This window comes from Camelus bactrianus, chromosome 10, assembly GCF_048773025.1.
Source record: "Camelus bactrianus isolate YW-2024 breed Bactrian camel chromosome 10, ASM4877302v1, whole genome shotgun sequence".
NCBI lineage: Eukaryota > Metazoa > Chordata > Mammalia > Artiodactyla > Camelidae > Camelus > Camelus bactrianus.
The window spans coordinates 62,791,807-62,803,825 of record NC_133548.1 but is presented as its reverse complement, the minus strand read 5'-3'; the positions used below and the strand labels follow the sequence as shown (position 1 = coordinate 62,803,825).

The 12,019-nt window shown below is 44.9% G+C and overlaps 1 protein-coding gene across 5 annotated transcripts in view; it reads right to left on the bottom strand.

Annotated features, from left to right (window-relative positions):
* The window catches only part of FAT3 (FAT atypical cadherin 3), a 617,077-nt gene that overhangs the window by 74,844 nt on the left and 530,214 nt on the right, over nt 1–12,019 (bottom strand). For all 5 annotated transcript variants that reach the window (XM_074372838.1, XM_074372842.1, XM_074372840.1 and 2 more), the window contains 3 exons: nt 11,508–11,704; nt 10,332–10,485; nt 7,797–8,030 (listed from right to left, as the gene is read on the bottom strand). In XM_074372838.1, the coding sequence (XP_074228939.1) occupies nt 7,797–8,030; nt 10,332–10,485; nt 11,508–11,704 (585 nt within the window). The remainder of the gene's footprint in view (nt 1–7,796; nt 8,031–10,331; nt 10,486–11,507; nt 11,705–12,019) is intronic.

The following is a 12,019-nucleotide window of genomic DNA, read 5'->3' as shown; positions in this document are numbered from 1 at the left end:
AGTTCAGTGTCTAGAGTCTCTCATTCAAAGTGTGTAGTCCAGTGACCACGTTTTGAGAAACATCGCCCTCAACAAAAACGTAACTATTAGCTGGAGACCTGTTAACCCAGCCTCCTTTGGCCCTGCCACTAAGTAGTTTGTCTTTCAGGGCAAGTTAATCCTTCAGGGTTTATTCATATGTTAAACAGAACAATAAAAAAAACCCTGCCAACTTGCAGGGTTGTTGTGAGAAGTGGAAATAATGTATCTGCGGTACTTGGCACAGTGCCTGGGATGTAGCGGAGGCTCAAAAAGTCAATGTTATTAGCCAGACTACAGTTGCTGTCATTTAACATGGTTACCAAGCCCCAGTCTTGCAGGGTTTAAGAACAGGAGAGAAGAGACACACACACAAACAGTTCCACGGATGGAAAATCCTGAGCGGCTGCTAGGAGCTAGAGCAGGAGACCTGGCTGCACAGGAGGCAGATGTGGCCAGCGTAGTTCCTGCCTTCCTAGTCACTCTAAGGTGAGCCTCTCTCACCGACCCTTTGTGGTGGGCAAAGCAAGCATCGCTCTCATCAAACACTAGAGAAGACAAAACAGCCTGAGGGAGGCCAATGACTGGCTCAAGGTCACACAGCTTGCACACAACAGAGGGCACTAATCATCCAGGGCTTTCCTCACGCCCATGTGACTGCTGGATCAATCTGGTTACTAGATATGTCTCTTAGGGACATCCCCATGGTCTGATCTGCAGGGTCCAGAGGAGGCTGGGGGGCTGGCTGAGCTGGGGAATGAGGCTGCCACGAAGCTGTCTCCTTGGGAAGTCCAAAAAAAAAAAAAAAAAAAAAAGGCAGGCCCCTTGGATGGCTCCACTGTGGGATACGGATACAACCGACTTCCTCCAGACTTCACAGACTGCCCCTCCTCTCTGTCCCACACACCCGGGTACCAAAGGCCGAGACAAAGGGATGCTTCAGAATTTACCTCCTCTGTCAGGCATGACTTTTTGGTTTTTTTGCTTTTGCTTTTGGGGCCCAGTGCAAAGGTAACATATTCAGCTACATCCTTCTGAGGGTACATGCTGAATGTCTGCTTTCCTCCCTGAGACTAGAGAGTGATGATGAAAGATTTAAAATCAAACTTCATTACAGGGACCTCCATGAGACCAGAAGGGTGAGAAGGAGAATGCTTAAATTCGAACACCAAAACAGGAGTTGAAACTCTGGCCTTCAAATCAAAGGTAGGCAAGAGCTCCAGGTATAGACAAGCATTTCTTTGCCAGGTGGCGGCAGCTGCATCAAGTCCACCGTGCTTCACTGTGCACTTAACTCATCTCGTAGCTTTTCTTTTCATGGCTCCAACGAGTGGCAGACACACAAGGCTCGGACATGTCAGAAGAGGCAAGGAACCACTGGAGAGGGTCATTTAAAGTGGTTTGGTCAGAAAGATCTCTGTTTAATAACCCTCAGTGGTTATTTCCATGAACAATTCCTCTCAGATAAATAATTTCCTGCTCCTTCATGAGAAGCTGCACTCTCAGAGCAAACAATGCTCCGAGACACTGGGCCAGCACTGTGTTCTGACAAGATCTGTGATTTGGAAAGGCAAGTTCATTCCAGCTTCTGCCCCATGAGAGCACGGCACGGGGGTCACGATGCCATCTATCTCCCTCATGAGAAGACGCAGAAAATGAATCCCCAACCTGGACAGCAAGAGTCCATTCAACAGCGAGTGACCGTGCAAGACTAAGGAAGCCGCGGGCCGTTCGAAGACCAACACTTGGGTAAACACGGAAAAGTTCTGTCAAGAGCTACGTTTCCTCTGCCTCTTTCTTGTTCTCTGTTAATGTGAGGATCCAGCTATCATTCTAGACGACTGTGAGAGAATTTCTCACATTTTCCCCGAATGTAGTGCACATCACTGATCTCTATAACCCATCCCCTACGGAGCCCGCAGGGCTGAGGGATCCCTCTTCCCCGTCTCTGGGTGACTCCGTCTCGCATCGCCTCTGGCCCCGGAAACTAACTCCCTGCGCGGACCTCGGGGCACCGGGCCCAGCCCAGGCCGCCACGTTAGCCTCCTTAGTTGACAGAACGTGTCACCACGTGGAGGGTCTGAGGGCCGCTGTATGCCTCCCAGTGGGTTATCCTCAGCATCCCCCTCTGAGTTTCTTCCTTTGAGTGTCAGGTTTTTTTTGGTTTCTTTCTGCTTCTCTCGTTCCTTTCATTTCTAGGGTCAGGTGGTCTCCGTTTTGCTGAGGCGAACCCTCCCTGTCCATGTTAGTAATGCCACCTCCTCCCGCCTCTTTGGGACCTGCTGGGGCAGTTGTCTGCTCCTGCTTTCATCGCTGCAGAGCTCACCAAATAGCCCACAGTCCCTCCTCCATCTCCAGGCTCCTCTGACTGGTTCTGGGCAGTGGACAGCGTGACGTGGGTCTCTCTCAGGCTGAGGCAGGAAGACCCGGTGGGCCTCCCCCATCCCTCTCTTCTGCTGCAGTGACTTTGGGCACCAAGGGTCACCAAGAGGGTGCTGACGAGATGGAGGGGCCCGATCTCCACATCACTGAATGGACTCATGCCGGCCCGCACTTCACATGGGCAAGAATTAAACTTGGGCTGTGCTAAGCCACTGAGATTTTTCAAAAGTTACCTTGGTCTATTGAAGCCTATCTTGGCTCATACAATCCTCATCCCTCTCTCTCTCTCTCTCTCTCTCTCTCTCTCTCTCTCTCTCTCTCTGTCTCTACTGGATCTTTTACCCCCTTCTTGCCTACCCAAGTTCAAGCTCCAACATTTAAAACCCAACTTAAATTCTAATACCACTTTGTGAATTCTTCCTGAGGTGTCCCACTTCGAAATTCATTGTTCATGTCTTCACGTTCCCAGAGAGGCCGTGCTAGCATTCACACGTGCTTACTGATCCTTACAAAATCCCTACTTTTGCACCTGCAACTCTATTACATTTATTACAACTTCCTCTGAATGTTCACTTGGGCTTGCCTGTTTCTCACAATGACTGTAAACCCCTGGAAGGCAAAACCTCCCTGCTTTGTCATGATTAGCAAACTTGCTATCTTTATTCTGATTTTTTTCTGAAGGGCTGTATTTAATTCCCTACGTATCTCCAGCTTTTCATCTTTCTACACCAGGTCCGACTTCAGGCCCCTGGTGCTACTTCTGTTCCCGCAGCTCCTTCACCTGGCACCCGAGCTGGAAACCTTGTCTAGCCTGTCTATCTTGCCTTTAATCCATTCAGTTGCCAAAATGGACAGATTTCACATCTAAAAATCTCTCATCTGCTCCTTCCTTTTAAATCCTAAAGCTCCTGCGTGAATTTTGGCCCTCATGGTCTTTCTCAGTACCTTCCTGGGAGCTTTCCTCACACCGATTTTAGAGGCTCCCATCAGATTAGCATTTCCAAAACCCAGACCTGGTGAATTTCTTTTCTTCTGAGTGCTCAGTGGTTCTTTTCCACTCATCGGTTTAAGCACACAATTCCTGGCTTGGTGAACCACCACGATCAGGCCCAGATGCCTTCTCTCCTCTCACTACCTCCTCTGTGTCCTCTCAATGTTCCTCCTTGTGACCATGCAACGTTCTCCCAACTGTTCAGTTGGGCCCACATTTTCCCAGCTTCGCGACTTTATCCCTCTGGTTCCCATCTTCCTGAATGCCTTCCTCCTTCTGCTGGACGAGATCCCATTCATCCTGGGAGCTCTGCCTTTTCTGCAAGGTCTGTCTGTGTGCTCCTGATTCCTGTCCTTCACCACTGCAGAGAACCTGGGCCTGTCGCCGCACACTCTTCATACACTTCCTTCTGTAATGCCTGCCACCTAGCTGCTCACTAAATAGAGTGGAAATTGAATGGAATGGAAATTGAATGGAAAATAACTAATGTGTATTACAAGCCTCCAAGTTTCTCTGAAATCCCTGAAAGAAGTTCTAAACCTTGCAGGACATATTTTGCATGAAAGGAGCAAGTGAGTTGCTCATTAGAACATTTCCCTGCTTTATGTCCCTGATCCATAAGAGGAAAAGTATGCCCTTTTACATCTCAAATATCTGGACATTGGCCTCTCAATAAATCATGTGCTCTGGCATATTTTCCAGGGCAAGTTTACATTTTATTTCTATGTCCTTTTGCCTAAAATGGTCACATATTTTAGCTCTGATCTTCATGCCGGCATATTCCCTTTCCCAGCTTAAAAAGATCCTCAAAATTGAGAACCTGGACACAAATCTGACCTTAAGAGGTAGAATAAATAGTAAAACATTAACCCCCAAGAGGTGGTGCAACAAAAGGTCTCCTCATCTTTACTGAAAGGATTACATTTTTATCAATGTTAGGTCATAAAGTCATGTCATTCATTCGTGGGATTGGGGATGTTCCCATTTTACAGGACAACTAAGAATTTAATGCTAAAATCTAGACAGTTGTGATACTATTTCTTAGAACTCATGAAATGGGTGCTAAAATGAGCTTGCCCTCCTCTGTTTTTATTTTATTCCTGATCTAGGCAGTTACTCTAACATTAGTGTTGGTTCAGTATGAATTATGAATTCAGCATAGGGAAGAGTTGTTTTGTTAAAAGCAATAATATTTTTTTAAATCAGAAAATCAGGATATGAAAGGATAGCAAGTCATTGTAAGAGTTTGGAATTTAGGAAGCGATGGAGTCAGATTTCAGATTAATGTATCTTTGTCTTTTGTTGACAATTTATACTGATTTAGTATACACTGGAACAAAATGCTGATAAAATCGTTTGTAACTTTAGGTAAAGGGATATGTTTAACAAAAGAAGTTTCATGAACCAAAAAGCCCTGTCACTGATACAAATGGAGCCAATGCTCCTCACTAGGATGAAGAACCAGTTAGACAACTTGGATGGCTCTCAAGGGAAGGATGCTGAGTGAAAGAAACCAATTTCAAAAGGTTACAAACCATGTGATTCTAGGGAAGCAACATTTTTGAAATAACAAAATTATAGATATGGAGATGACTGGTTGCCCAGGGTTAGAGATGGGATGGAAGTGCGGGGAGGAGGGTGGGTATGGTTATGAAAGGGCAGCAGGTGGATGAATGAAGGTGGTGGCAGCTACATGAAGCTGCACGGGAAATAAAACTGCACAGAACTACACACAGACACGTGCGTGTGCACACATGCACCAAAATCTGAGTGTACCAGTTATGCAAGACGTTATCACTGGGATAAAATGCGGGGTGTGAAAAGTACATGCCACCTCCTATACTTTTTTCTGCAACTTCCTGTGGCCCTATGATAATTCCAAAATAAATTTTTTTTTTTTAAATCAGGTTATTTCCTTGTCATTATACAGAAAGGGACTATGAAGTCAGGTGGTAACATAAGTAAGAAAAATGGCTGGGGGTTGGGGGCGTGAGAACAGGCTGCCAGCAAGGAGCAGCTGCTATTAAGCTTCTACCACTGTGGGACTGTGTGTCTGTTATTGCTGAGTCTCTGAGTGCTGTTTTTAGAAAAGGCCAAAAACTGAAAGCGCAAATAAATGTCTCCCGACTTTTCTTGACAATTAATTCAAACTTTTTTGAACACTGGATATAAGCCGAACTAAAGATACTGGAGGGCTGGAGTCAGTCTTAACCATTCATGTGTAAACTCTGCTTCAAGCCAGAGGTGAATCTGGTCCCCAGATGAATCGCCCACTGACAACCTGGTCGTCTCAGGACGTGACTCAGGGTCCTCTGTACTGCCTTACAGAAGACCAAGAAGTGGGGTCTTCTGAGAACACATTAGTGTTCTGATCAGGCCACTAATGAGAACGACGAAAGCCCCAGGTCGCTGACACCCAGGGGCTCTGGAGGACGTGGGCTGGATCACAGCTCAGACTGACGCCCCTGCTGCTGAAGTCCCCCTGCACGCTCTGACCAAGACCTCCATGTCCACCGCCTCAGCTTGGTGCCAGGCTGCAGTAGCTGCTCAGTCTGGGTTTTTAGAGGTGTTCATTTGTTCTTCTTCAGCCATTTTAGTTCTTTTCTTTTATTTTTTTTTTAAAGCTAACTGAGTTCTACAAAAACTGAGACAATGACCCAGAATCTGGTAGGTACCCTACGCTCGAGTTTCCCAAGGCGGATACCGTGGCCCTGTGAACGTGCTTCACGTGAGCAGCACTCATCACCTCTGTGTCTGTTTGATGCTCTGAATGTAAGCCTTTTGCTAATTAGTGCAAATGAGCAGGGGGAGGTGCTTACTTACGATAAGATAAGTTACTCTGCTTTGGTCTTTTAAAGGCTTTATCGTCGCTGCCCTGCTAACACCCAGAGTCTAATCATCCCTTCTTCTCCAGCTCCCAACCTGGACCGCTAGCTTCGGAGAGGTGAGCAGGGGGACAGAGCTAACTGCATACTCTTCACCCCCACCACATCCGTGAGCCAGTAACACCTCCCCACCCTCCCTGGTCTGAAATATCACGTGCATCAGACTCATGTCTTCAAGCTCTAGTGGGTACAGCACACCCAATTCCTTCAGGAAGGAGTGAGCAGAAAAATTCCAATTTTTGAAAATTGAAATTCTAATAAAAATTTTTTTTTAATCTTTAAATTTCATCTGTGGCCCAAGTACAGATACTCAAAGTCAAATATAAATTCGTTTGCATGATTTCTGTCCTCTTCTCCCCCAAAGTCTGCTAACAAGAGTCCAGAAAATGTTTTCTCTAATCTTCCTTGATAGAAGCATATTTGTACATATGACATAATTATAAATCAATGAAAGAGTCTTTTCTTGTTTACCATTTTTTTTTACCAAGCTTTGTAATATGCAAACTTTTAAAGGGTTGGTTCTCAGCCTCAAAAATTATGCTAATGAGGTAAGAGTAATAATTCTAAGTGTAGCCACTAATTTCTCTAAGGGGAAATAAGCAGAGACCCAGAGCTCTCTGTTTGTTTTCAACTAATTACCATGTATTTACTTTTCCATTAGTCCAATAATTTTTCTTTCAATTCATTATTAAGCAATAAGACACTGAATTACATAAAGGCCTGTTTAGCATAGCAGACACACCCCATCGTTCCCCAGTCCTCTGATTTACAGCTCTTAAAATGCAAGACCAAGAGGCTGTCTATGTGCCCTTCCGTATTTATATTCCATCACACAGTCACCTCAATAACTTATGCATTCTCAGAAGGACTACCTAGCAATTAACTCCGGTCTTTTCTAACTCACCATCTCATTATGGAAAGTGGATTTGAACACAAACTTTATTAGCAACTTTCGATTCTAATTCCAGCACTTCCCCACCACCACCCCCCACCCCACCTAGTAACATCAGTTCATAGGACCAAAATACTCCAGAATATGGCAGTTAAAAAAAAAATCCACATTGGACTGGCAGCATATTTAGTAATTGGTCTTTGCTCTGTGGGGCACTATCATAAATCGAGATAGTCATATTTCAGCTGAAGCATGGGATGCAATTCTTTGTAGAAATGGAAATGAATTCTCCCCGCCACACAGCACAGCATTTTAACTATGTTCGGGGGGAATGGGCAAGTAAGAAAGGTATCATTTTTATTCCAAAGGTTGAATCCCACCCCCCCAAACTAAAACTCTTCATTAAAAGACAAAGAATTCATAGCATTGCTTCTTCAAACCCTAGAAAGAGGAGGGAAGACGCCTTGCAGAGTTCTCTTGTGCATCTGAAACTCAACGGAAGAGCTGAAACGTGGACTAATGGACAGGTTCCCATGGGAAAGGGCCCGGTGAACTGATGAAACTAATGGATGAGTAGCACCTGAAGATGTGTCAACTGTACAAACAGGGATGTTTGTACCTGACTTACCAACATCGGGATCCACTGCCTGAACTCTGGTCAACAGAGCCTTGGTGGCCGTGTTCTCATAGACACAGGCGTGATAGTGGCCGGAAGAAAACACCGGGGGGTTATCGTTCACGTCCTCCAGGATCAGGCGGATGTCAGACTGGCAGAACCTGCCACCCCCGTCGGTGGCCCTGGCAATGAGGCTGTACGCAGGGACCCTCTCTCGGTCCAGCAGAGCCAAGGTTTTTAACTCACCTGTGAAAATAAGTGGCCTGGCTTTTCAAAGACTATCTTTGATGAGCAGAGAATCAATGACATACAGGATCCCCAGTACAGGAAGGACTGCTGACTTTTGGCTCAAGTGCCTCAAACTTTGAAAAACAGAGCAAGTTCAATTTTTTTAAGTATCAGGGGAAAATGTATGGGATTCTGGATGCAACAAAAAGCAAATTGCATGAACTTCCAGTGGATTAATCCCACCGTGAAGCCTCTTGTATCGGGGATTCCTTCTTTTGGCAACATGGAGAAAGCTCCACACCATGTTAAACCTCTCAAGACCTGCTCTGGAGATGGCTGTGTTTCTGGATTTCTGCTGTATTTCCAGAAAAAGCGTGGAGAATGGACCAATATCCTTAGTTCTCTGATGCTCCATCATGACAACCATCTGTAGACCCAGAAGGGGCCGTCTCTCTCCTTCCAGATACTTAATATCTTTTTACTCCATCTTCAAGGGGAAAACAAATAGTCAAAACAGGCTGGCTTCAGCAGATGGAGGTCACGAAGGAGTCCCACAGTGACGGGTGGACCCCCCTTTCTGTGTCTGCTGGAGGAGGGTGCCGGTGGAGGAATATTTGAGAAGCTGGGAGCAGCAACATTTATCAGCCAACACGGAGGGAGATTATGTCTGTATTTTAACCACTGGAATGGCTGTCCTGGTCCTGGGTGTCAGCCTCCCTGGAGATTGTGTTGTTGTTTATTTACATTTCAAAGGCTAATGGTAATAAGCACAGGGGCAGGCCTGAATAAACATTGTTTGGTGAAAAGCAGGACTCATGAAATATTATTATGTACTCTCCAGTAAAATTTGGATACGTCATTGGGATGAACCCATCTTTACTTAGGAAGCGGTTCCTCCTAGGGCTTCCTGACTGCAGCCCTTTCTCAAACACAGGCTGGATCGGTTCTCTCTCCTCAAAAACATCCAGTGATTTTTTTTCATTTGGGCATTCAAGGCCCTCCACAATCTGACCTAAAGCTATTTTTCCCTCCACTTTCTCACAAGCCTTCACAGGCCGTTCTGTGGCACATCTGAGCAGGGACAGTGTTGGGCCTGGCGTTCCCTGGATGTGCCATGTTCTCCGCCCACGGGGCCCCCATGTCTGGCAGAGTCCTGCTTGAACTACTAGCATCCTGGCTCACTTCAAACACCGGTTGTTTTTAAAGACAGTTTCCTCTTCCCTTTCATCAGAATATTAGCTCCTTCTTCCTCTGTGCCCAGACAGAACTCTCCTGATATCTCTCCCAGGCACTCATGTCATTCTGCCTTTCATTGTTATAATTGTCATTTCTGTGATTATTATTACGGACTTACTGCTCTGTCTTCTCCACCAGGTTACAATATTCCTCGGGCCTGGTTTGTTTTGTTCATCTCGGAGTCCATCACAAATATCCTATAGAGAGCCTTTAGGTCTAGCAGTTACTCAGTAAAAGTTGGCTAGTGAATAAAAAATGTCCAGCCCTATATAGCCAAGTAGTACATTGCTATGTAGCTAAGTGCCTCCCAGTAAGATATAGCAGACACAGGAGAGGGCTGGGGAGGAGTCAACACCTTCTGGAGTCTAGTAATTAGTCACTGTTCATTAGGACCAACACAACGCTGGAAATACGCAAGTTATTCAATCTGCACATTTCATTTAAAAATTGCCAGTGGATGGACCATCCAATACACAACACTGAACTAATTTACTTCCATAGAAAATGTCTTTCCATTGGCTTTGGCCTTCCACGCGGGTATCTGCCTTTAGTATACATAACCTTTCACCTTATACATTTTACCTCCATATATAAGCAAATCTGGGGGCTCATAGCTTTGGAGAAACTAGGCAGGAATGCTTAATAAAAACCAGACAAGTGTGTTAACAAGCATTGAGAAGGGACCCAAAAGGGATTTCAACAGGGCACAACTCTCCTACTATGCACTGCTGTCTGGCTTGTGTGAGAACCTGCATTTGTGATACAACCCTAATTACACTCTTTATAGCGCAGCTGCTTTAACTCATGGATGGGAGGAAGAACAGGGGCAAAGAGACACGCCTGATTTCTTGGTGCTAATAAATGCAGGTAAAGTCAGGGCAAGTTTTATTTATAAGACAAATGAAGCTTGTGTCCTGCAGACACCATGTGCTACTAGTGTTTCTTAAGAGTCCAAGGCAGCAGCAGGGCATCGCAGGAGGGTTCTTGTATACTAACTGCCCCCTGGTGATGAGACCGGATGAGGGTTTAACTTCTCTCATGGATTAACAATGGCATTTACCCAAAGAATAAATTTTCCCTTACCACTTTCTGGATCTAGAAAAAATTCGTTGTTTCCAGATCCATAGAGTGAGTATCGTATCTCTCCATTGGATCCAATATCGGCATCCTTGGCACTGACCTTCAGGATGATTTTGTTTGATGGGATGTCTTCGGGAAACAATGCTGTATATGCAAACTAGGCAAAGGTAAAGTAAAGTAATTAAATCATTGGTATTTGTGGAACAATTGTCATATTGAGCATTATAAATGATTTCCATAGAAATGCATTCATATAATTTACCTTCAGCTATTTTTTTCCTTTAGCACAGAATCACCTTACACTATGTGATGAAACACAGACTATCTCTTGCCCTGCCCCTCCCACGCTCATTCATTTAACAAATGCTGATTGAGCACCGGCTACTGAGATGCTAGGAGTACAATGTTGAAGAAGAAAGACAAAAATCCCTGCCCCGGTGGAAACCTGACACACATCACATATTGATCATGTGCCTCTTTTCTGTTAAGCACCAGTGAGTCCTTGGGACCCTTCAACTCTTTAAAGAGCCACTGATAACACTTAGCATGAATCTGAGAGATTAAACCTATCTGCAAGGCTTTTCTGAGCTGCAGAACACCAGTATCATCTCTCCGTCCACACGGTAAGGAAAAGGTAAGTGAAGGGTGATTTAACTTTGGTAAGAAACAAAATAAAATTGAGTCCTGGCACCTTGCACTGGCTGTCATGCTTTGAGCTGTGGTAGAAAGGTCACTGCATGAGGAGCCTAGAGCCCCAACCTCATTCCCAACATCACTACCAGCCAGCTGTGTCCACTTAGACAAAAAAAGGATTCATACCTTCGAGTGGTCCACTTTTCTTTTATGAAATCAGTGGTTCAGACGGAAAAAAATCATCATGTCCTTCATGATTCCTTCAACATTTCATTTTAAGATTCATGGTGTTATTTTTTGTCTGTTTGGTTTTTTGGAGGGCAGAATTAGGTACCCGACGATGTTACCTATATTCTTTCCATGTTTATCATATTTCTACCTAGAGTCCACTTCCTACCCTCTTATATCTAATTGGAGCTCCCTAGTTAAGGTGATAAGGGCAGAAATTAGCCTGGCCTTAAGGAGAAAAGTGAAATGGGATTTGGCCTAATTCTAGAGACGCACAGCAAAAAGCAGTGTTGTATCCGGCGTATCCGCAAATCTTACCTGCTCGCACACGGGGCTATTGTCATTCACGTCACTGACAGTCACTTCCACCATGGCCTGTGTGACAAAGAGCCCGTCGGTGGCAGTGATATTGAGGAAGTAAATGTCTTGTTCTTCTCTGTCTAGAGGTCTCTTCACATAGACCTTCCACTCGCTCTGCACCAGGCCCAGGGCGAACCTTCCTCGGGGGTTCCCTCCTGCAGTGAAAAAAGAGTTTTTGAAGATGTGCAATGAAAAGCCTTGATCTCCACCTACAGGGAGAGGCCTATGCGAGGTCATCCACGTGCCCCTATCATTTATAGTGGAAAAAACTGACACTTCCTTCCTTTTGATTCTCCTGCAACAAAGCATGATATTTATATGCTTGGCTTGTGTGGAAAGTAAAACAGTAACTTTCCAAGAGAATAAAATGCACTCAGAGAAGCTAGATATGATCTCTTGTTTAGTTCCCCTTAAGGACAATCAAATTCAAACTGTGAACAATCTATCTTCTTCTCGGGATGATGCAATTG